The following is a 25,282-nucleotide window of genomic DNA, read 5'->3' on the forward strand; positions in this document are numbered from 1 at the left end:
CATATCACCCTTGACAACATTCTACATGTCACCCTTGACAACATCCTACATGTCACCCTTTAAGACATCCTACATGTCACATTTGACAACATTCTACATGTCACCTTTGATAACATTTATCATATCACCCTTGACAACATTCTACATGTCACCCTTGACAACGTTCTACATGTCACCCTTGACGACATCCTACATGTCACCATTGATAACATTCTTCATATCACCCTTGACAACATTCTGCATGTCACCCTTGACAACATTCTACGTCACCACTGATAACATTCTGCATGTCACCTTTGACGACATCCTACATGTCATCCTTGACAACATCCTACATGTCACCTTTGACAACATCCTACATATCACCATTGACAACATTCTACATGTCACCTTTGACGACATCCTACATGTCACCCTTGACAACATTCTACATATCACCTTTGACAACATTCTACATGTCATTTTTGACGACATCCTACATGTCACCCTTGACGACATCCTACATATCACCCTTGTCGACATCCTACCTATCTATCACCCTTGACAACATTTTACGTATCACCCTTGACAACATTCTACATGTCATCCTTGACAACATCCTACATGTCACCCTTTAAGACATCCTACATGTCACCCTTGACGACATCCTACATATCACCCTTGACAACATTCGACATGTCACCCTTGACAACGTCCTACATGTCACATTTGACGACATCCTACATGTCACCCTTTAAGACATCCTACATGTCACCCTTGACAACAGTTTACATGTCACCCTTGACAACATCCTACATGTCACCTTTGACGACATCCTACATGTCACCTTTGACAACATTCTACATATCACCCTTAACAACATTCTACATGTCACCCTTGACAACATCCTATATGTCACCTTTGACGACATCCTACAAGTCACCATTGATAACATTCTGCATGTCACCCTTGACAACATTCTACGTCACCACTGATAACATTCTGCATGTCACCTTTGACGACATCCTACACGTCATCCTTGACAACATCCTACATGTCACCCTTGACGACAGCCTATATGTCACCATTGATAACATTCTGCATGTCACCTTTGACGACATCCTACATGTCACCCTTGACGACATCCTACATATCACCCTTGTCGACATCCTACCTACCTATCACCCTTGACAACATATTACGTATCACCCTTGACAACATTCTACATGTCATCCTTGACAACATCCTACATGTCACCCTTTAAGACATCCTACATGTCACCCTTGACGACATCCTACATATCACCCTTGACAACATTCGACATGTCACCCTTGACAACATCCTACATGTCACCCTTTAAGACATCGTACATGTCACCCTTGACAACAGTCTACATGTCACCCTTGACAACATCCTACATGTCACCATTGATAACATTCTTCATATCACCCTTGACAACATTCTACATGTCACCCTTGACGACATCCTATATGTCACCATTGATAACATTCTTCATATCAGCCTTGACAACGTTCTACATGTCACCCTTGACAACATCCTACATGTCACCTTTGACAACATTCTACATATCACCCTTGACAACATTCTACATGTCACCCTTCACAACATCCTATATGTCACCTTTGACGACATCCTACAAGTCACCATTGATAACATTCTGCATGTCACCCTTGACAACATTCTACGTCACCTTTGACGACATCCTACACGTCATCCTTGACAACATCCTACATGTCACCCTTGACGACAGCCTATATGTCACCATTGATAACATTCTGCATGTCACCTTTGACGACATCCTACATGTCACCCTTGACAACATTCTACATGTCACCCTTGACGACATCCTATGTCACAATTGATAACATTCTTCATATCAGCCTTGACAACGTTCTACATGTCACCCTTGACAACATCCTACACCTACATGTCACCTTTGACAACATTCTACATATCACCCTTGACAACATTCTACATGTCACCCTTGACAACATCCTATATGTCACCTTTGACGACATCCTACAAGTTACCATTGATAACATTCTGCATGTCACCCTTGACAACATTCTACGTCACCATGTCATGTCACCTTTGACATCCTACACATTCTACATGTCACCCTTGACGACAGCCTATATGTCACCATTGATAACATTCTGCATGTCACCTTTGACAACATTCTACATGTCACTCTTGACAACATCCTACATGTCACCCTTGACGACATCCTACTATCACCCTTGACAACATTTTACGTATCACCCTTGACAACATTCTACATGTCATCCTTGACAACATCCTACATGTCACCCTTTAAGACATCCTACATGTCACCTTTGACGACATCCTACATATAACCCTTGACAACATTATACATGTCACCCTTGACAACATTCTACATATCACCCTTGACAACATTATACATGTCACCCTTGACAACATTCTACATGTCACCCTTGACAACTTTCTGCATATCTCCCTTGACAACATTCTACATGTCACCCTTGACGACATCCTACATATCACCCTTGAAAACATTCTACATATAACCCTTGAAAATATCCTACATGTCACCTTTGATAACAGGAACACAAAAATGAGTACAAATCACCATTGTGTTACTTATTTTATCTAAGTGATGATGAAAAGTGTCAAGAATGAGGCTTGGCGGTGGCCAATTTTGTTTTATGGGAAGACAACTATGTTTGATTGCACTAAACAATAACTACGGATACTGATAAACTAAATAGGGAGAAACATTTGCTTTGTATATGCGAATTTACTACTGATAATTCATACAAAATAGCATGATACTAAAATTGACTCCCTCTGTTTCTTCATCTCCTATCTGTCTTTCCAGCTTCCTCAAATTCTTGTCTTAAATTTAGAATTTAGAATTCGAGTTTCTGGTCCTTACCGATCCAGACGGTGCTGGTGTACGTAACCCAGAGAAAGTGGTAAGTTTTAACGAGCACCGTCTGTAGTGGTAAGAAACTGTAACAGGAGAACAGCAAACATTCTTTCTTAAATATATTATTATATCAGCTGATGAAAAATTTTTAAAAAATCTCTCCCGTAACGCAATATATACTGTGAAATAAGTATAATGTATTTGGTGATATGTTCATTCTATCTCTTTATAGAACCTCTTTCTCATTGTCATCATGAGACTACCGTTATATATAATTGTTTCGAAGTATTTGCGGTAGAAGTCTATTATAAGTTGCCAAAACTTACTGTCAAATCCCTTTATCGTTGTAGGTGCCGATTATGTATGTTTAACTCAAAATTGTCTCCGTTTAACGTCGTATACAGAAAATATATTATATTAGTCAACAGTTTAACGTAAATTTAAATCAAATATCTTGCGTGAACATCATTTAAAGTCGAAATTACCGATTACAAAAATTGCATAAAAGAGAGTTGAAATGGGAATTCATTGAAAGCATTATGAGAGTGACACGGGGAAAGTAATACTGATATATTAGCACTTTACGATTCTATTCCATAGATAAAATGTTTGTCATATACGATTATATATGAAAATCAAAGCATGCCGATGTTACACGCGAGCTCAGTTCGATACCCTGGAACAGGTTCTCAGACTGAAAAACATAACAATGGACGTGAACGTTAATTGTTACAATGACCTTAACTCTCGGTACAATCACAACTTCTAAAGACAATGGATAACCTCGTGGCGTTTATTACTCACGCGCACAGGTAGTGGTTTGACCAGGGCGCAATTAACGCCATTGTTTCCATGTCTCGAGGGAGGTAGCGTCCCCTTCCAAAGTTTTACTTACATAAACTAACCCGGTCAAACGTGTTCTGTTGGCTACCAAACTTTGGGCAGTATTATCCTCGTCTGTCTGTGTGTCCTGTCATGCTGACAGGTGGAATACATGACAGAGGTCTTTTGGTGGAATCTAGGGGTTAGAGAGTCCGACTGCATGACTAAGACAGCATTGTCCCGTATCACCACTTAACATCTCTGTAACGACAGTTTTACCATCCGCTTGATACCAATCACGCTGTTACTTGGCAGTTCGTGGAATATATTTCTAGTATAAATGTAAGCCGCTTCGTGTAGCGTCACCGTTTTGTTAACTATGCTACTGTTCGGGAACGTCGAGAGTATCCTGCGTGAGAACACAGAAAGGGTACGTATCACTGGTCACTTTACACAGGTACGGTGAATTTGGTAGCACCGTCACCTGACTTCATATTATTCGATAAAAAGTTAGTCTCTGATGAAAACTAACATTTAATTTTCCAGCATACCTTAAATGAGAGATGCGATGATTTATCGTAGATTTTTTTTTTATTTAAGATAAATAGTATAGAAATGACAAAAATGATAAATGACAAATTTTCGGAATCGTAAATCTTTGATTTTCATTGAAAAATCAAGTTCTGAATGGTTGAATAGTTTCATTTGTTGTAAATTTCGGCCGCATTGACAATACGTTGTCCTGTTAAGTGTGGACGCCTTGAACGGTTTTAGTGTTGAAAGCTTGCTGTGTTGTACGGTTCAAGCGCCTTTACTATTCGTTGTATTGTCAGTTTCGGACGCCTTGACAGCTTGCTGTGTTGTAAGGTTCAAGCGCTTTTACTATTCGTTGTGTTGTCGGTTTCGGACGCCTTGACAGCTTGCTGTGTTGTACTGTTCAAGCGCTTTTACTATTCGTTGTGTTGTTGGTTTCGGACGCCTTGACAGCTTGCTGTGTTGTACTGTTCAAGCGCTTTTACTATTCGTTGTGTTGTCAGTTTCGGACGGATTTACTGTTTTTAAGGATAAGACATTTCTGAAATTTGTGTTTTGTAATGTTAAGAGTCCAGCTATTTTATCAAGCTCACCTGATCCGAAGAACTGGTTAGCTTATGTCATGGCGCGGCATCCGTCGTCCGTCCAGCGTCCGTCGTCGATCAACTTTTTACTAAAAATCGCAACTAGTCATGAACGACTGAACAGATTTTGACTAAATTTGGTCAGAAGCATCCTTGGGGTAAGGGGAATTAAGTGTTTATAAACAATACAAACTGTTGGTCTCGACCCCATTTGGCAGGAGGGGTGGGCCCAGTTGGGGAACGTAAGTCCTTACAAATCAATTTCCCATACAAGGATAGGGAAATTACATTAGAAATTATTTGCCATATTAGAATTTCTTTATTAAGTGGCTGAATAGCTGAATTAGTCTGGTAAGCATTGCTGTTTTTTAGACATCTCGACATTGAATTGTCATAGGGTTGATTAAATCAGGATGTTTTGTAAGTCTTGTGGTGTTCCTAGCTTTGGACACTTTTTACCAAAGGATACCATATGTTAAACAATTAACGTTAGATCTGTACCCAGCAAACAAGTCGATTAGAGCCTTGTGTTGTCACACTCTTGTCATTTATACTTACGAGAAATTAACAGCTGTACGGTAACAAGTTTCCGTTAGGACAGTGCCACATAAAGGCCATAACTGGTAAATATATATTTGTGTGTGTGTTATAATCGGTAGTTCGTAAAGCATCATACATCTTTGTTTGCGACCTGCTTTTATTACAACATGACGTCATTTCTAACCAAATCAGTCTAGTCACTAGAGATGTAATGGCGGACAATTAGTCTGAATGTAAACGTAAAAAACGACTGACTTCGACAAAGCAGACACACTCTGATACATGACATACGGACACATGCTAGTACAAGTATATTACCCAGACCCTAGCTAGCACACACCCCAGTGCTGACACCAATTGTGACTTTGTTGTGGTTTGAGGTTAGGACGTTTCGTCGCTTTGTTGTGTTTTGAGGTTAGGACGTTTCGTCGCTTTGTTGTGGTTTGAGGTTAGGACGTTTTCGTCGCTTTGTTGTGTTTTGAGGTTAGGACGTTTCGTCGTTTTGTTGTGGTTTGAGGTTAGGACGTTTTCGTCGCTTTGTTGTGGTTTGAGGTTAGGACGTTTCGTCGCTTTGTTGTGGTTTGAGGTTAGGACGTTTCGTCGCTTTGTTGTGTTTTGACGTTAGGAAGTTTCGTCGCTTTGTTGTGTTTTAAGGATAGGACGTTTCGTCGCTTTGTTGTGGTTTGAGGTTAGGACGTTTTCGTCGCTTTGTTGTGGTTTGAGGTTAGGACGTTTCGTCGCTTGATTTTGTTATAAGGATTGGACATTCCGCCGTTTTCTTGTTTTGTAAGCCATTTCTCCGCCTTTTAGCTGTGAAACTTTCAGTTCGTCTTCTTTTTTATGTGAGATTTAGAGAATTTTTTCGTTGAATTATTTGGTTATTTTAGTTTCCTAACTGACGGTAACATTACTTATTACCTTTTGAGATGTTGCAGACAGTTATATTACACAACTTCTTGCCGCCCCATTTTTCCTCTCGGACAATAAACATTCTAAGTGAATAATTCTGTGATAGTATATATGTATATATAGGTAGATTACTACCTGTGTAATATTACCTGTAGCTCAGAGATCATAATAAATATATGTAACACCTGTCCTATTTCTTGTATCATGTGACGTCATCCCTAATCGAATCCTACCCTTGTGCGCTGACTAGTCACCAGGGATGTAACGATAGACAATTGAATTAGTCTGGAAAGTGCTGGCGTACCTAGGGAACTAAATTACTGACTACGAGAGAAGTATGCTAATACAAATATTTGTTACAGACAATACCAGCAATATCTGTTTATTCTTTCCATCAGACATACGCCACTTAACCCGAACTCATCCCAATAATAGTCCCTTCATCTTTCTGGGATGATATGCTACAAGCTGGACCCTACAAATAATGTCCATTTCTGTGCCTACTCAAAGCCCAACTCCAAGACCTAGCTCACTAACGTATATATTCCTAGTCCAACTCCAACGATGGTTCTTCCCGTTGCTGAGAGCGGCTTACATAGAAGCACTCCTTGCCGGAGTCCCAAGCCCAACACAGGCTCGTAGCCCGTCCCCACACCAAGCTAACTCCCGAATATGTGCCAAGCTCAACCATAACACATTCATTCTTATTTTCATTTTTGTGTAGAATTTAGTTCACAAGAAAACCTTAAGATCTTAAGAGCTTGTATTTAACATGATGTTATCTTAGAGAGAAGTAAAACGGTACAGCATTTCATTTAACCAGACTGACTTGCGACTAAAAATGTAATTATTTCACTACACACATAAAAGAAAATAGGTTAAAAATTTGGCAGATGTATCTAAGGAGTTATTTTCATATGAATTCCATGTCTGCCGGCCTTGACCTTGGCCTCCTTATCTAGGGTCTGGTATCCCAAGGTACTTTGGCGGGGGAGGCATGTTTTACACGGAAATAAGCGTCCAATATAATAGAATGCACGTGCGGAACGTGTCAGTTGGCCTAACTGGATGGATTCGGGATAGTTTTTGTACGTGACTCAGAGATGCTGCGGTACTCTGGTTCAAAGTTATCTAGAACCGCTGCACAAATCTAATACTGTTTCTGCTTAATAACGACAGGGTACGATAATGATACAGCATACATATTATACAGTGATCACCCCGTACATTGTCAACATAGTCTATTGTTGACATGTCGTTGTTAACCGTCAATTCAAAACCTAGTACAGTGTTGTCACGGTACAATATGTTGTCACGGTACAAAGTGTTGTCACGGTACCATGTGTTGTCACGGTACAAAGTGTTGTCACGGTACAATATGTTGTCACGGTACAATGTGTTGTACCATGTGTTGTCACGGTACAATATGTTGTCACGGTACAATGTGTTGTCACGGTACAAAGTGTTGTCACGATACAATGTGTTGTTACGGTACCATGTGTTGTCACGGTACAATGTGTTATCACGGTACAATGTGTTGTACAATGTGTTGTCACGGTACAATATGTTGTCACGGTACCATGTGTTGTCACGGTACAATGTGTTGTCACGGTACAGTATGTTGTCACGGTACAATGTGTTGTCACGGTACAATATGTTGTCACGGTACAATGTGTTGTCACGGTACTATGTGTTGTCACGATACAAAGTGTTGTCACAGTACCATGTGTTGTCACAGTGTTGATTCAGTACAGTGTTAATCCGGTACAGTGTTATCAAGGTATAGTGTTGTCCTGGTACAGTTTTGACATGGCTGTGTTGTCAAAATACAATGTTTATCTGGTACTGTGTTGGCAAATCAAAGTTATAGATTTGTACAGTTTTGACGAGGTACAATGTTGATCCAGTAGAGTGTTGACAAGGTAGTGTTGATCTAGCTTAGTGTTGATCTGGTACAGTGATGATATGGTACAATGTTGGTCAGGTACAGTGATGATCTGGTACAATGTTGGTCAGGTACAGTGATGATCTGGTACAGTGATGATATGGTACAATGTTGGTCAGGTATGGTGATGATATGGTACAATGTTGGTCAGGTACAGTGATGATCTGGTACAGTGTTGATCTAGCATAGTGTTGATCTGGTACAATGTTGATCAGGTACAGTGTTGATATGGTACAGTGTTGATCAGGTACAGTGATGATCAGGTACAATGTTGATCAGGTACAGTGTTGATATGGTACAGTGTTGATCAGGTACAGTGATGATCAGGTACAATGTTGATCAGGTACAGTGATGATATGGTACAATGTTGATTTGCCAAAGAGTTGATTACTATGTATATTACTGTTTTCTCCTTCGGAAAAATACCTTTGAAATAAGACCAGCCCTGTGTAAATAGGTCTCCTCCGTTACGAGAGACAATGGTTTGGCGGTTGAATACAAAACCATTATAACAGTGTTTTAATTACTGAATAATATATATGTATTAATATTTAGTCATTTTCTTGAGATTTACGTTGTTGTTTTTTGTACTTAATATAACACGGATTGAAAGTTACTGGTGTTTTAGAGCCCTGTGTAAATATAAGATAATAACACACAACACATGATACCAGTTTACTGATTTAACCACGTTCATGTACAAATGTTTTTTATTGTAAGAAGATCTGACATAACAAGTCTAGGTCACAAATCAACGTTATCCGACCTATGATAATTTCTCACCAAGTTATCGCACAAAGTGTTGATGAATAAAAGGGTCATGCGCAGTAGTTCAGTACACACCTGACACAAGATGCGCGTGTTCGTTTACCAATGGTAGTAGAACTGACCACAGCATTGGTCACTTTCCTTATTGAAATATTAATGCCATTGCTCACCTGTCCCATAAGGTGATTAAGTATATATAAGACTCCTTTCTCAGTGTTGAGAAAGTCGTCAATACGATGCCATTCAAAACACAATATAGATCTTTCTTCAAAAGAAAGGACCCTTTCAGGGCCTTGGCTGATCTTTACAAGTGCCGCTGTGAGGAGGAGACAGAACTGACGGAACCAGAAATGGGTGTCACACGTACTGGAAAGATCGTGAGTTTAAAGGTTACTTATCAGGGTCAATAGGTGTAGATGACGTTTGATCAAGTTTGAAAGTCTTAGATTTCTTTATTTTAACCATTTTCCCAGTGACGCTATTTTGTCTATTTTGTCCATTTCTAATAGTAATGAGTACACGCACATTGACTGTGATAGCATATACAGAAACATAGTGTAGGTTAACTATACCGCGAATCAGGTGAAATAACCATCTGTAAAATGTTGAGTGTTTTCATCACACATAATCTTCCACCTTATCATTAAATACCTGCCCATATCTAGACTAAAGTAATAACCTCATAAATATTGCACTTACAATAATATGTTATATACTTCCATCTTCAAACGCCTGTTGGACAAGAATACAACATATTTTTGTTGGCTTATTTTCAAACTTTTCCTTCGCACTCAACAGGAAATATATATATATATTTAACTATTTTTATATAAGAAATTCCTAGTTCAGTTTGTATTTATTACTTTCCTTTACATATACTCGTACTTTCTAAATAAAACTGACAGAGGCATCGTCGTTCCTTATACTCACTTCACAGTGCCAGAGTTGTCGTTCTTGGTATTGTTATACAATCGCGTGTCAGCGATAAAATGACTATAAAAACTTATATAGAGTTATTGATAGTTTGGTCACCGAAAAGTTTCACTAAAACATAAGGCAGCATTAATTTACATACACACAAGTTTTATACCGAAAGTAAATGTCAATATGGAAGGTTGATTTTTAATACGGCACGTTGCAAAGGAAAGATACATAGTTGATTAGGGCCAACTTTTGATTACAGGAAGCAACAAACAATAGTTATATGCGAGTACCATAGCTTAATCGTGACTATAGACACTCACTGTGGTTTTATAACGGCACAGACACTTAAAATGGTTTAATATTGGGAATAGAAATAACCATGGCTTTAAGCGAGAACAGCTAGTTACCATATTTAACCTTGAGTACAAACACTTACAATGGTTTAATCTTGTGTACAGGTACGTGTGGTTACCCTGGTTAAATGTGAGTACAACCAGTTACAATGATTTCAGTTAGAGTGCAATTAACCATTTTTATGTGAGTACAGCTAGTTGCAATGGTTAAATCTTGTGTGCAGGTAGTCACCATGGTTAAACGTGAGTACAGTCAATTACAATGGTTAAATCTTTGTACAGGTAGTCACCATGGTTAAACGTGAATACAGCCAATTACAATGGTTAAATCTTGTGTACAGGTAGTCACCATGGTTAAACGTGAGTACAGCCAATTACATTAGTTTAATCTGGTGTGCATGTAGATACCATGGTTAAATGTGAGTACAGGCAGTTGCGATAACTACCTTTTATTTGAGTTTAGAAAATTATCAAGGCCGTGTAGTTTTGAACAAGGCGTAGACACCTGTTTCTTCTCTCAAGTACCTATCGCAACTTTTAAAGCGATTTGTTCGAAATAGATCTTTCTTCCCCCCATCTATAATGTTTTAAGGTAAAAACGTAGTAACTTTTGCGGAAAATATGTTCGGACTTCCACAGCATTTTGTTCAGTCTTCCAGAAAATTAACAGCTGGGTTTCCCTGATTGAAATTTTGAAATTCTGGCGATCCTGACTAAAATAAAGGTCATATAAAACGCCTGTATGTTCAAATATGGCGGAGAAACATTTTGATGAAGGCGATTGTATTTTTTGTGAAATTTATAAAATCAAACAATGTGTGAAGACGAAATATCAGTTTCGTGTGCGTAGATATTTGTAATTGTTTGTTTTGATTTATTTATTTCTCCCCCCCTACCCCCCATTCTTTTGTTTTTCTGATGACATGATTATATCTGTCTCTTTGAAAAATGTGTCTATTTCAATTAAAGATAATCATATTTCACTTATACGTAATACTGCTGCGATATTTTTGTTTTTATATTAAAACTACAGAAATCCTTCCATATTAAGGAATTAAATTAAATGGCCGAAGTTTGGGATTGGGAGGGGGAGGGGAGATACGCGAATGGTATGGATTAAAAAGTCATCCCATTCTCAGAATCCAGCAATAAATAGATATCAAAGTAACATTTTTGGTATCTTTGATTTGACTTCTTATTGTCTTGTCAATATGCATTTTATATATACAAATATTTTAACGTGTATATTTTCCGTTTAGTATCTCCAATAAATGTAACTCTATATAGGGTGGTCCTCTTGTCTCAATGCGACACTTCAATCGACACCAGCTCATTCTGCCATTAGCACCTCCAAGTAGGTATGCGAGAGATGCGTACAGTAATAGACGAATATCGAAACGTTATATATCATATGAGTACCGTGTTATGTAATGTATCAAAATAATTTCTTTATTCCACATGTGTTCATGAATGACATATTTATTAATCACCGAGCTGTTAAGTTAATGCCATTTGTATTCATTCGCGTGTACATGTTTGCATATTGCGCGCAGGAAAGAGTACTTCTTTGACGCCGAAGGTGACCTAACCTCCCGACTGATCAAAGCCGAGAGAGGAAAACGGCACAGAATATGAACACAGAACGATCAGCTTACGCTTTTATCACCGAACCAAATTGAAAACATCGGAAACAAAATATCTTTAAACATTATGTTCCATGACAGTTTGAAGACATAGTTTCATCAAAAAAAACAACTATTTGTTGAACATTAATACCAATAGTTTCCAGTGGTGCGGTCAAAAATAGTTGTTAAATTACACTGTCGCCGCAAGTCATGTACACTAACACCATTTCGCGCAATGTGGCGACCTATGAAGCAGTCGCTCATGCGCTAGCAAACTAGATAATAAACTGACTCTTTTTATAATTCGGTATATAAAAATCTTTATATTGTTTTATAAAAAACCTTTTTCTGTTGAACGTTTCATATCAAAAGTCTCAAGTGGTCAAAAATAGTTGCTGAGTTATATCGCCGCGGCAAGTGATGTACAGTAACACTTTGTCGTATCGATAAGCAGCCGCTCGTGCACTAGAAAATTAAATAATATATTGACGCTTTTGTGAACTCTGTCTGTAAAAGTCTTTCGAATTAGAGAAACAGAGGTCTTTGTTGATGCAAATATTGCTCTGACTCATCATGACAAGTGATGTAGGCGTTCTTGGCGAAGTCGTTTATAGTCCTAGTCTTCGAATTCCCTCATTTACAGAATCAGGTCTACAGGATCGATTTATGTGTAGAAGCCTGGTCTAAAAGATGTTATCAACCCAAAGGTGAAATCTAAAATCTTAAATACTTACAGATTGATAAAAGTAAATTAAAAGATCAAGACGGACTGAGTCAAAGGTATTAAAAAGATCCTGACGGATGAGTCAAATATAATTTCTAAGATATTGATTGATTGGGCTAAAGCTTAATTCTAAGATTATGACGGATTGAATTAAGGATAATTTTCTAATATCTCGATGGATGGAGTCGAGTCAAAGGTTAATTAAAAAAATTAATGCAAGGTGAATTCAAAGATCTTTATGTATTGAGTCTAAATTAACTTCTAAGTTCCTGCCCGATTGAGTAAAAGGTAAAGTCTTAGGTCTGCTGAATTGAGACAATTGTCAGTTCTGAGGTCTTCATGGATGGTGACCTAGGTAAATTCTGGGGTCTTGATAGATGGAGACCTAGGTAAATTCTGAGGTCTTCATGGATGGTGACATAGGTAAAATCTGGGGTCTTGATAGATGGAGACCTAGGTAAATTCTGGGTCTTCATGGATGGAGACCTAGGTAAATTTTGAGGTCTTGATAGATGGAGACCTAGGTAAAATCTGGGGTCTTGATAGATAGAGACCTAGGCAAATTCTGAGGTCTTGATAGATGGAGACCCAGGTAAAATGTGAGGTCTTGATAGATGGAGACCTAGGCAAATTCTGGGGTCTTGATAGATGGAGACCTAGGTAAAATGTGAGGTCTTGGTAGATGGAGACCTAGATAAATTCTGGGGTCTTCATGGGTGGAGACCTAGGTAAATTTTGAGGTCTTGATAGATGGAGACCTAGGTAAAATCTGGGGTCTTGATAGATGGAGACCTAGGCAAATTCTGAGGTCTTGATAGATGGAGACCTAGGTAAAATGTGAGGTTTTGGTAGATGGAGACCTAGGTAAATTCTGGGGTCTTCATGGATGGAGACCGAGGTAAATCCTGAGGTTTTCATGGATGGAGACCTAGGTAAATTCTGAGGTCTTGATAGATGGAGACCTAGGTAAATTCTGGGGTCATCATGGATGGAGACCTTGGAAAATTATGAGGTTTCGATGAATTGAGACCAAGATGAATTCTGATCTTTTGATGGACAATGGTAAACTGTAAGGCATTTGGTGTTTGATGAAGTTGAGATCACGGACCTTCCTGTTTCACCAGGTTGTAACTTGTGATAAGTCACTTAACCTTATTCTTCATTATCTAGACTATATTCTCTGACACCATACTGTGTCTTTATTTGGGAGACTCGCCGAACACGCTTGTTTTTTGCCTAGAATGACTAGCAGCCAAACGGTCATAACCATATGTCACTGATATAAGAATCGTATAAAGCAAATTGTCTAGGTAATTTTTACTATAAAAAACACCAGCTTCCTTATTACGTGTATTCATTTAGCATTCCTTCCGTCAATGATCAGTTTGAAAACATGAAGTGTCATGGTACTCCTTGCTTTCCTCAGTGATGTTTCGTCCTGTAATCACCTTGACGCACGTGATCCGGTGCTAGTACATGTGAATGTTATCATGGAATTATCACTAGAGCTGGCTAGGAATTGTAAACAACGTTAGTACAATATATACTCTCTGTGACAATCACACCTATATTAGTTGATTACTAGGCAATATACACACGTGCAACTGTTTGTATTGGGTCGTATTGGTGATTATGTTACCGTTGGTGCGAACATTTAGTGTTGATTTGTATAGCTGGCAGGTCATATGTACTGTAGCTCTACCGTTACTTATACCTACGTGCTGAAAATGGGCAAAGATAAATGGTGATTTGGTTCGTACTACAATGAAATAAATACAATAGATTTACATACATCAAAAGAATGGAACAGATTTCTTTCCTGATAAGCAGAATGTTTTCGCTGGTGGTTAGCTATCCGTTTTTTGCTTTTAAATATGTTAAAACGCCTTCAGTAGGAAATGGGTGTGATTTGTTTGTTTGTTTATTATTGCTGTACGTCATATCAACAGCCAGTGTAATTTAAAGGGACTTGTAAGATATCCATTTCATATCCGGTAAAAAGCATTATAACAACAAAATGTCTTCTAAAAGTGTACACTTTCTGTTAATAATGATATTTAAAAATTGCACAACCATTCTATTGAAAACGTCAACAAATTAAAGTAAAATGGGAGCGACCCTGCACCATGTCATATATCATTATCGTTCAGAAAGTGTAGAAAAATTGTGTTTGCGCATGCGCGACGTGAGAAAAGTTTGAAATCATAACAAAGCGGCGGGTTAAAACGAGCGACTAGCGGTAGACACAACCGCGATTGTCGACCAGTGTTAGTTTAAAGCTGATGATCTTTATATCTCTGCTCAAAATGTGCTATAATTTTGTGAATAGAAGTATTACAAAGCTTGCCCGAAATCGAACGCATGGAAAAAATAACGAAACTAACCATTTTGGTGCCTTTAAGGCCGTGTCAGGTTTGGTGGTGAAGGAAACACCAAGTTCCCAGAGAATACCTACCAACCTGCAGCCACCTGGCGACTGCCCCACGCAGGCCTCGAACCCGCGACCTAGAGTTTGAAGGATCTAATGATAGAGAGACGCTTTAACCAATTTGCCACCGCGGCCTCGAAATAGATGCAAAATCCCTGTCAGCAGACAACAAGATATTGTGAAATAAGATATTGCGAAATAAAAAGTGTTATATCGCTTAGATTTAGCTGTAAGAAATGTGTTTTAACCATGCTTCATACAAACCAAAAAGGCGAGTTCGGGATTCAAATCCGTTGCACACAATACAGTCGCGCGTTATGGTATCAGCGTAAGTGTTATTGATGTACCGTTACGTAACATCCCATCACGATGTCACCCGTCAAGTGTCGCCTCCTAAGTATTGTTTGTGTTCTGCATACCTTATGCTCTCTATTCCTTGAATGTGTGCGAACATAACACGAGTTCTATTACATCCATAAATCAAGCATTACGTGATAATTAAGACCTTGGTACCCGAAGTCAAGCGTTACGGGGACCAAGATCTTATCAAGGAGTAAAGATTATTTGTGAAGCATCACAGGGGCAGATATCTTATCAAGGAATTAGATTGATTTATCTAGCATTACGGAGATCAAGATCTCATCTGCTAGTAAGAATATTTTGTAAAGCTTCATGGCAAATATCTTACCCAAGCATTAGAATGATTTGTCAAGATCTCATCGAGAAGTAAGGATGGAGGATTTTCGAGTTTGAGTGGTGTGTCATCCTGTGAGGGTATTTTGTATTATGGACAATTACCAATATTCTTATAAAACTAGAGATAACTGAAATTAGTTATATATTTATGCTGTTTATGTCTTTAAAATGTGACATTGTACTATCAAAATAACTAAGCGTTACGCAGTCACTGTCCCAAAGTGAATTCAGTGTTAAGCGATACTTTCTCTGTGAGCATTCAATGTCACATGATACTTTCTGTGTGAGCATTGTGTCACATGATACGTTCTGAGTGAGCATTCAGTGCAATTCGGTAGTTTCTCTGTAAGCATTCTGTGCGACATTGTAATACATCTCTGAGCATTGAATGTCACATGATTCGTTATCTGTGAGCATTGAATGTCACGTGGTACTTTCTCTGTGAGCATTCTTTGTCACGTGATTCTTTCTTTGTCACGTGGTATGAGTTCTGGTCTGAAAGTCACATTGCAGTCTCTGTGAGAGCTTTTCCAGGTGTAGTTTTACCTCTAACGATAATTAACTTCACGTAAAACGGTCCTTAAAAGCAATCAAGAATATGTTAAAAACTGTCTGAAATTTCCACATGGCTAAACATTTTTTTCAAAAGGAAACTGACAGATAAAGGTGTTTGAGAACAATATTTGATGATGAGTGTTGTTGCCTGGTCTTATGTGTGTGTCCATTCTACTGCATGGTGTATGATTGTGTGTGACATTTATTATTGTTCTATAGCACAGGTATGTAGGGGTTATAATATGTACCATACTAGATTCACCGGTTTGTACATTCCAAATGTACTCCAGGCCACATTCAGTGGCGGTGTAATACTTAGAACTGCCCAGACCTCCTCTGTACACCTTTGTACAAGTCGTGGCTGCTGCCGACTCAGAGTTAAAGTTCATCATACCTGTGGATTTAGCTATGAACCCCACCCATTCAGAATAACACACCCTTCACGTCGTAACATTAACCTACCTGTGTAACTGTTTATAAATAGTATGGCTTATGTGTCCACTGTATCTTCCTGCCAGGCAAGACGAACCTCGCTACCTCAGCTGCCACGTGACCCGGACAAAGGCCGAAAGTCGTCATCTATTGGTCACCTGAGATCGTTGACAGCAATGACAGACTCTGACGAGGACGATTCCAGCGGTAATGACGTGTGTGTGAAATGTAACCGACGGAAGGTGGCAATTAGCGACAGTGATGAACGAGTAAATGGAAACTGTTTGCCAGTGGAGACCACGACAGATGACAAAATGGCGTTCAGTGCTGCGATAGTAGTAGGTGGAGGTGGTGGTGGTGGTGGAATTCTGAAGAACCGAAATCGAGTAAATCTAGACAATGTAGAATTACAGGAAGTATGTAGATGTCCAAGTAATGGAAGTCAAAAATATAAAAACCGCGAAACTGTGATACTTAATGTCGGTGGTCAAGTGTTCGAGACGCTCAAAACCACACTTAAAAGGTTAAAAACATGCAAATTAGCTCGAGACAGTGAAATGATGAAGCATTACAGGGAAAATAAAGGCGACTTCTTCTTCGACAGGGATCCTCAAGCCTTCAGTGTGATACTTAATTACCTACGGACAGGAGAGCTTCACTTACCGACATACTTGTGCGGTCCCGCTCTCCAAAGAGAGTTTGAATATTGGGGGGTACAGGAAATGGACATCGAACGGTGTTGTTGGCAACCATACAACACGTGGAAAACGCAAAATCAATCATTAGAAAAACTAGAATATGACCGGAAGCGATCAACAACCCTTAAAGAACTTGAGGAAGACCGGAAAAGCTCAAGCTGCTGGAAGAGGAGTCGTGCTAAAGCTTGGAACTTTCTTCAAGACCCGAACTCTTCCTGTTGCGCTAAGGTAAGTTATTATTTATCAATATATTTCTTTGTTATAACTAGTGTGTATTTTTTGCGAGCCTTAACTATCTAAAATGTGCACAACAAATTTTTAAAAAAACGGGAAAAAAATTTAAAAAAAAGTTGTATTAAAATATTTTCAAAAATATTATTATCATTATTATCAGTTTAAGTCATCGCCTCCGTTTTGATGAAGAGTTTTGCGAGTGATACAATTATGTAGGCATGTCTTTAGTATAGGTTGATGTGAGATAGTTTAACAGCGATCTGTTAGCGACACAGTTACTCTGTCGTTAACAAGAATTTAGCGAATTAAAAAGACAAAGACTCAATTTTAGTCGAGATAAGCCAGAGACACGGTATAGATGTGTTTGTCAATGACGTGGTCGCGCCACTGAGTCAGAAATGATGAAGATGAGTTAGCCATTAACGAGAATAAATAGGCTACATAAGTCCACCAATTTATTTTAAGTCATTTGAGCCAACGAGGAAGCTTCGGTGGGTGATTTAAAAGTTAAGGCCGCCGTCTTGAGTGATTTGGTTGAAGAGCGCTGTCAAAGCTGTTGTCTAGAACCCTATTAAGTGACATATTTTGGCAAGTTAAGTAATTGAATTAACCAGTGACAAGAATAAGGTGAGCTATTTAGACAGCAATGTGGGTTATTCTGGGGAATTCGATAAAAAAAATGTTTAAAGTACTCCAGTACCAGATTGTGTACAGTGTGGAGCAAGTGTTTTCATGGTAACAGGGTATTACAATGTTTACGACAACAAGACAGGCGATGGGTTTATAGAGTAGGTATGGTGATGCGGGCTTTGTAATCAACAGTGTGATTACCCTGACATCTGCTCTAAGCTTACCATAACATTTTCTACTTATGTCAAAGAAGAAACGTGAGTTTTTTGTTTACGTATACAGGGACCCGAGAATTAGTAGCATTCTAGCTGAATAAAGACATTTTCTTGTTTGTTTAGAAAGTAACTATGTTTTGGAAGGGATAGTAGATTAAAGGTATTTTCCCGACAAGGAATACACACGATATATCGTGGTTTGCAGCGACATAGCGGTAAAACGACTGGTTTTTTTTATATTTTTTATCATCGTATATATATCAAGTGTATCATTTTGTGAACGATGACGGTTGGTTTTCGATAAAATATGCACATAAAGAGGCTAATTAATAATTAGAAAAAGAAAATCCTGATCTCTTGATCAACAATCTGGTTATGTAAATGTTTGCGTCTTATATGATAACTCGTGCGCACACAACGTTGTCACCGGTAAACTAACATGGCTTCTCAACTGAATCGATTGGCGATTAGTGTTACTTATTTCGTAATTCTGAATTGACTTAGATTTATCAAACAACATTTGCCACACCCGCAACGAAATCCGCTGCTGAAAGACGGTATTTTCTTAACTGTGAAACTAATGACACCATCACGTGTTCGTGTTTACAAAATGAACAATCTCGTTTTCAAAACTATCGCGTGACGTTATCAGCGCTAAATTTAGGAAGGGTTTCCCGAACAAAAGAGGTGGTCTAGCTGCAATAGTATAAATCACGCACAACCAATAGCAAAATTAAGTTGTTTTTTTTACCGTGATGTCCCTTTGTAGTGTTCAAGAAAAGTAACCAATATCAACTACCTATACCTATGTACTACTATGATTGTAAGTGAGGTTAGTGTAACTTCTAACAATGCGGAATTCCAAAATCGTTAGAAATTAAAGATATATTTGAAATTTTAAGAACAAAATTTTCCAGGCATAGCTATCTGTTCTTTTTAGCAATATATTTGTATGTTTGTGACCAGAGGTATCAAGTATCCGTTTCATTTATCTATTTTTTCATTTAGATTTGTGAATACATCGGAACATAGCTGTGTAGATTCATGATGCCCATATACCTGCTGATCCATGACCTTGTCCACAACCCGTACTTATCCACAACCATGTTAACGCACCACTAAGCCTCCATACTGGTCCACATCCTTGTCCCCACAGGGCCTCAATACTGGTCTACATCCTTGTCCTTATCGAACCTCCATACTGGTCCACATCCTTGTGCACACCAGGCCTCTATACTGGTCCACATCCTTGTACACACCAAGCCTCCATACTGGTCCACATCCTTGTACACACCAAGCCTCCATACTGGTCCACATCCTTGTACACTCCAAGCCTCTATACTGGTCCACATCCCTGTACCCACCAAGCCTCCATACTGGTCCACATCCTTGTACACAATGAACCTCCATACTGGTCTACATCCTTGTACACACCAAGCCTCTGTACTGGTCCACATCCCTGTACCCACCAAGCCTCCATACTGGTCCACATCCTTGTACACAATGAACCTCCATACTGGTCCACATCCTTGTACACACCAAGCCTCTATACTGGTCCACATCCTTGTACACACCAAGCCTCTATACTGGTCCACATCCTTGTACACAATGAACCTCCATACTGGTCCACATCCTTGTACACACCAAGCCTCCATACTGGTCCACATCCTTGTACACACCAAGCCTCTGTACTGGTCCACATCCTTGTACACACCAAGCCTCTATACTGGTCCACATCCTTGTACACACCAAGCCTCTATACTGGTCCACATCCTTGTACCCACCAAGCCTCCATACTGGTCCACATCCTTGTACACAATGAACCTCCATACTGGTCCACATCCTTGTACACACCAAGCCTCCATACTGGTCCACATCCTTGTACACACCAAGCCTCTATACTGGTCCACATCCTTGTACACACCAAGCCTCCATACTGGTCCACATCCTTGTACACAATGAACCTCCATACTGGTCCACATCCTTGTACACACCAAGCCTCTATACTGGTCCACATCCTTGTACACACCAAGCCTCCATACTGGTCCACATCCTTGTACACACCAAGCCTCTATACTGGTCCACATCCTTGTTCACACCAGGCCTCTTTACTGGTCCACATCCTTTACTGGTCCACATCCTTGTACACAATGAACCTCCATACTGGTCCACATCCTTGTACACACCAAGCCTCCATACTGGTCCACATCCTTGTACACACCAAGCCTCTATACTGGTCCACATCCTTGTACCCACCAAGCCTCCATACTGGTCCACATCCTTGTACACAATGAACCTCCATACTGGTCCACATCCTTGTACACACCAAGCCTCTATACTGGTCCACATCCCTGTACCCACCAAGCCTCCATACTGGTCCACATCCTTGTACACAATGAACCTCCATACTGGTCTACATCCTTGTACACACCAAGCCTCTATACTGGTCCACATCCTTGTACACACCAAGCCTCTATACTGGTCCACATCCTTGTACACACCAGGCCTCTATACTGGTCCACATCCTTGTACACACCAAGCCTCCATACTGGTCCACATCCTTGTACACACCAAGCCTCCATACTGGTCCACATCCTTGTACACACCAAGCCTCCATACTGGTCCACATCCTTGTCCCCACTGAGCCTCCATACTGGTCCACATCCTTGTACACACCAAGCCTCCATACTGGTCAACATCCTTGTACACACCAAGCCTCCATACTGGTCCACATCCTTGTACACACCAAGCCTCTATACTGGTCCACATCCTTGTACACACCAAGCCTCCATACTGGTCCACATCCTTGTACACACCAAGCCTCCATACTGGTCCACATCCTTGTACACACCAAGCCTCCATACTGGTCCACATCCTTGTACACACCAAGCCTCTATACTGGTCCACATCCTTGTACACACCAAGCCCACTGGTCCACATCCTTGTACACACCAAGCCTCCATACTGGTCCACATCCTTGTCCCCACTGAGCCTCCATACTGGTCAACATCCTTGTACACACCAAGCCTCTATACTGGTCCACATCCTTGTTCACACCAGGCCTCTATACTGGTCCACATCCTTGTACACACCAAGCCTCTGTACTGGTCCACATCCTTGTACACACCAAGCCTCTATACTGGTCCACATCCTTGTACACACCAAGCCTCTATACTGGTCCACATCCTTGTGCACACCAGCCTCCATAGCCTACACACAAAGCCATACTGGTCCACATCCTTGTGGAGAGCCTCCATACTGTCCACATCCTTGTCCCCACACATCCTTGTCCCCACTGAGCCTCCATACTGGTCCACATCCTTGTCCCCACTGAGCCTCCATACTGGTCCACGTCCTTGTACACACAAAGCCTCTATACTGGTCCACATCCTTGACCCCAACGAGCCTCTATACTGGTCCACATCCTTGTACACACCGAGCCTCCATACTGGTCCACATCCTTGTACACACCGAGCCTCCATACTGGTCCACATCCTTGTACACACCGAGCCTCCATACTGGTCCACATCCTTGTACACACCAAGCCTCTATACTGGTCCACACCCCTGTACACACCAAGCCTCTATACTGACACATATCCTTGTCCGACATCATTTATTCCTAGACGAATTCATGACCAAATTTTGATGTGAAATTATCATGTAGTTGTCATTATGATTAGTCACGTCAGTTGGAAAAAATGGGTTTCAAAAATGGTAAAAAAAGTGTAAACAAAACAAATTAAATAGAATATTGGAGTGTGGTGTAATGGATTTGGATTGAAAGTAAAAAAGGAAATCATGACGAATCATTTAGAAAATTAGCGGGCATAGAAAAATTAAGTTACAAAACCCTTTATACATATTGTAACTTGTACAATTTGTACAGTTGACACAAATCTGATCCCTATCACTAGAGGTTATACAAGTAATTGTTTTAAATTCCTTCGCTTCCGTTTATTGTTTTTCAAACGCTACAAAACCTAAAACTATCATACAACATCTACAACAGCCACGAATAAAAAAGCTATTCTGACAGTGAATTGACCTGTAGCGAAATGCCGCTAATTAATATACAAATTGAATTTGTGGAGATATGTATACTTATCATCCTGAGAGATATAAGTTGATAGAAACTCCTAACGAAATCAACGTATCACAACATTAATGGTAAACTACTTTTGGTGGGTTTTAATTTCTGCGAGTGCGTGAAGCACCTTTCCGGTAAAAGTTCCCTTTACAGCCAATCAAAACGTTTTTGCAGTTTATTCCACGCGTGGTAAAGATGAATGTTCATACAACAATTGCATTGATGAATTGATGACTTAGGAGCAAACCCGTCTGTTGTTGTAGAAACAGCGGTATGTCTTATTCGAATTCTCTGTTATATCCGTGAGCTACCCGTGTTGGTAATTTGAATTATCAGACACATTTTGTATTGACATTTAAAAATCAAACAGACAAACTGTTTCATAGAAATTATATTTGAAACCTAGCAGAAGTTAAGATAGGGTATATATTGTAAAACTACACAGAGACAGATCACGGTTATATGGTAGGATTATTGACCAACACAGAGTGTGTGTTGCGACAATGGTCCATATCTGTCTGGCCTTTCAAGATACGAAACGAGTGCACGTGCGGATGGCTACGAGCCTTAATGTCCAGGGAACATGCTTCCATCCATTAATGACCGACTGGGAGGTTTTGAGGAGCAGACAGGTTAATGTGACGTGATATCGCCCTCCCTGCTAACCGAAACCAATCTCAACCCTTACCAAGGAAAATTGAAGCTGCGTCTGTGCAAACCAGAGTCTGCATGAATAGCTCCATGGGGATACCGTCTTGTTTGTAAACTAGACTCACAGTTATATAGGCGAGGTCCTGCCATTATACAAAGTCTTGTTTAAGCTGAAGCTATCATTGTCGTAATTATCATCACTGAATAGCCATAATAGCACTTATAACATGGTCACGTGTGTTAATAAGATATCAGATATAATACAGTCTTTCATTATTGCAGTGCAAACAACTAGTAATGAAATGTGTTTCATGAGTGTACTAGTGTAATGCTTCTGTGTTTCAGATATACGCCTGGATCTCCATCGTGTTTGTGTTTATGTCGATATTTTCGTTCTGTGCGGAAACCCACCCAGACTTTCAGGTCCATCCATCTACTACCCAGGGCTACGAGGACCTGTACAATCTATTTGCTCTGAAAGACAAACTCATGATTGACGTAACGGATTCGTCCGATGCCGTGGGTTTCTCTAACGTCAGTCTAAGCGTCGATAACACCACGCTGTCGGGAGACGACGAGGAGGTTTTGAACACCGTTCCACACCCAGCTCTCCTCATCATCGACCTTATCTGCGTTACTTTTTTCACGCTTGAGTTTGTCACTAGATTTGTTTTCTGTCCAAGGAAGGTCCAGTTTATCACTGCCTTACAAAACATCATAGATTTTGTAGCAATTGTCCCAGACTATATCGAGTTTGTCATCCACGCATTCCATCCTTCAGGATCTGAATTGCCTTTTATGGATTTTATTGTCATTTTGCGCATGCTCAGGTTATGTCGGATCTTCCGGTTGATCCGCCATGTGCCTGGGTTGTGGATTTTACTGTACACACTTAAAGCCAGCTTCAACGAATTATTGCTCATGTTCGTTTTCTTGTTAATAGGAATGGTTGTGTTTGCCTCGTTGATTCATTTTGCAGAAGGTAAAAAGGGGTTTGATAACATTCCTATCGGATTTTGGTGGAGTGTTGTCACTATGACAACAGTAGGTTATGGAGATATGCACCCCACGACAGCGTTTGGTTATATAATAGGATCCCTGTGTGCCATTTCCGGTTTGCTCATGATTGCATTCACCGTCCCAATCATCGTCAGTAACTTTGTATTGTACTATACGCATGTGCAGTACGGAATCGTGCGACATGAGCGCGAGAAGTCGAAACTACTGGATTTTAATTCTGACGACGAGGAGTGTAGTGTAGAATACTCAGAAAAAGCGGAAAATAAAAAAACTGACCATAGACCGTTTCTCAAAAGCAAAAGGGACCGAAGTCCGACTGACAAAGATCTGCCAGTGCCTGAACTAAGCAGTTCCAAGTCAACGGATGGTAATTTTAATAAGCTATGAGAATATACTGTAGATAGTGTACCGTCCGTTCAGCAAAAAGGGGCGTCTAGGTCTCTAGTTACGAATAATAACTTTTTTCTCAAGTTTGTTAACGAAACAATATCTGATTGCCTTTTGTTAAGCATCACAGTAATACTGTTTTCGATTATAATGACTTCGGATAAGACTTTGTTTCCTTTCGTTATCCAATATCTTCGTTAATCCATTCCATGATGATTCCTCGTTGCCTATGACACTACGCCTAAATATGCAAAGAGATTAAGGTCGTCCAGAGTTATCTCCCTTCCCCGAGAAATTGCATTTCCTTCCGAGAGACTAACTAGAGTGAAAATGTATTAACGTGTGATTATCCTAAAACAATAACATGTGTAAGTAAAGGAATGCGTTTCTATCGGTGTTAGATTTCTCATTGGCGGCGTCCAAGGTGATTAGGTGTCCCGTGATCATTGATTTTAAATTTTGCGTCAAACTGTGATTTTTTTTATTTATATATGTAATGTTAAGCTATTGCCACATCTTGTTCTTTGTCCCACAATAGTTTGCGTGTGTTATCCATACACCACTAGACTAACAAAGAGTTCTGGGGTTTCTGTTTCGTCTGTAAGGGA

At 39.8% G+C, this 25,282-nt stretch overlaps 1 protein-coding gene across 1 annotated transcript in view; it reads left to right on the forward strand.

Moving 5' to 3' along the window:
* The window catches only part of LOC132552507 (potassium voltage-gated channel protein Shaw-like), a 41,155-nt gene extending 16,092 nt beyond the window's left edge, over positions 1-25,063 (forward strand). The window contains exons 2-3 of the mRNA XM_060216689.1: positions 16,837-17,676; positions 23,613-25,063. Of these exons, the coding sequence (XP_060072672.1) occupies positions 16,837-17,676; positions 23,613-24,674 (1,902 nt within the window). The 3' untranslated portion in view covers positions 24,675-25,063. The remainder of the gene's footprint in view (positions 1-16,836; positions 17,677-23,612) is intronic.
* The last annotated feature ends 219 nt before the right edge of the window (positions 25,064-25,282 follow it).

This window comes from Ylistrum balloti, unplaced genomic scaffold (assembly GCF_031769215.1).
Source record: "Ylistrum balloti isolate Yb309-2 unplaced genomic scaffold, AGI_CSIRO_Ybal_v1 Utg370252, whole genome shotgun sequence".
Taxonomy (NCBI): Eukaryota; Metazoa; Mollusca; class Bivalvia; order Pectinida; family Pectinidae; genus Ylistrum; species Ylistrum balloti.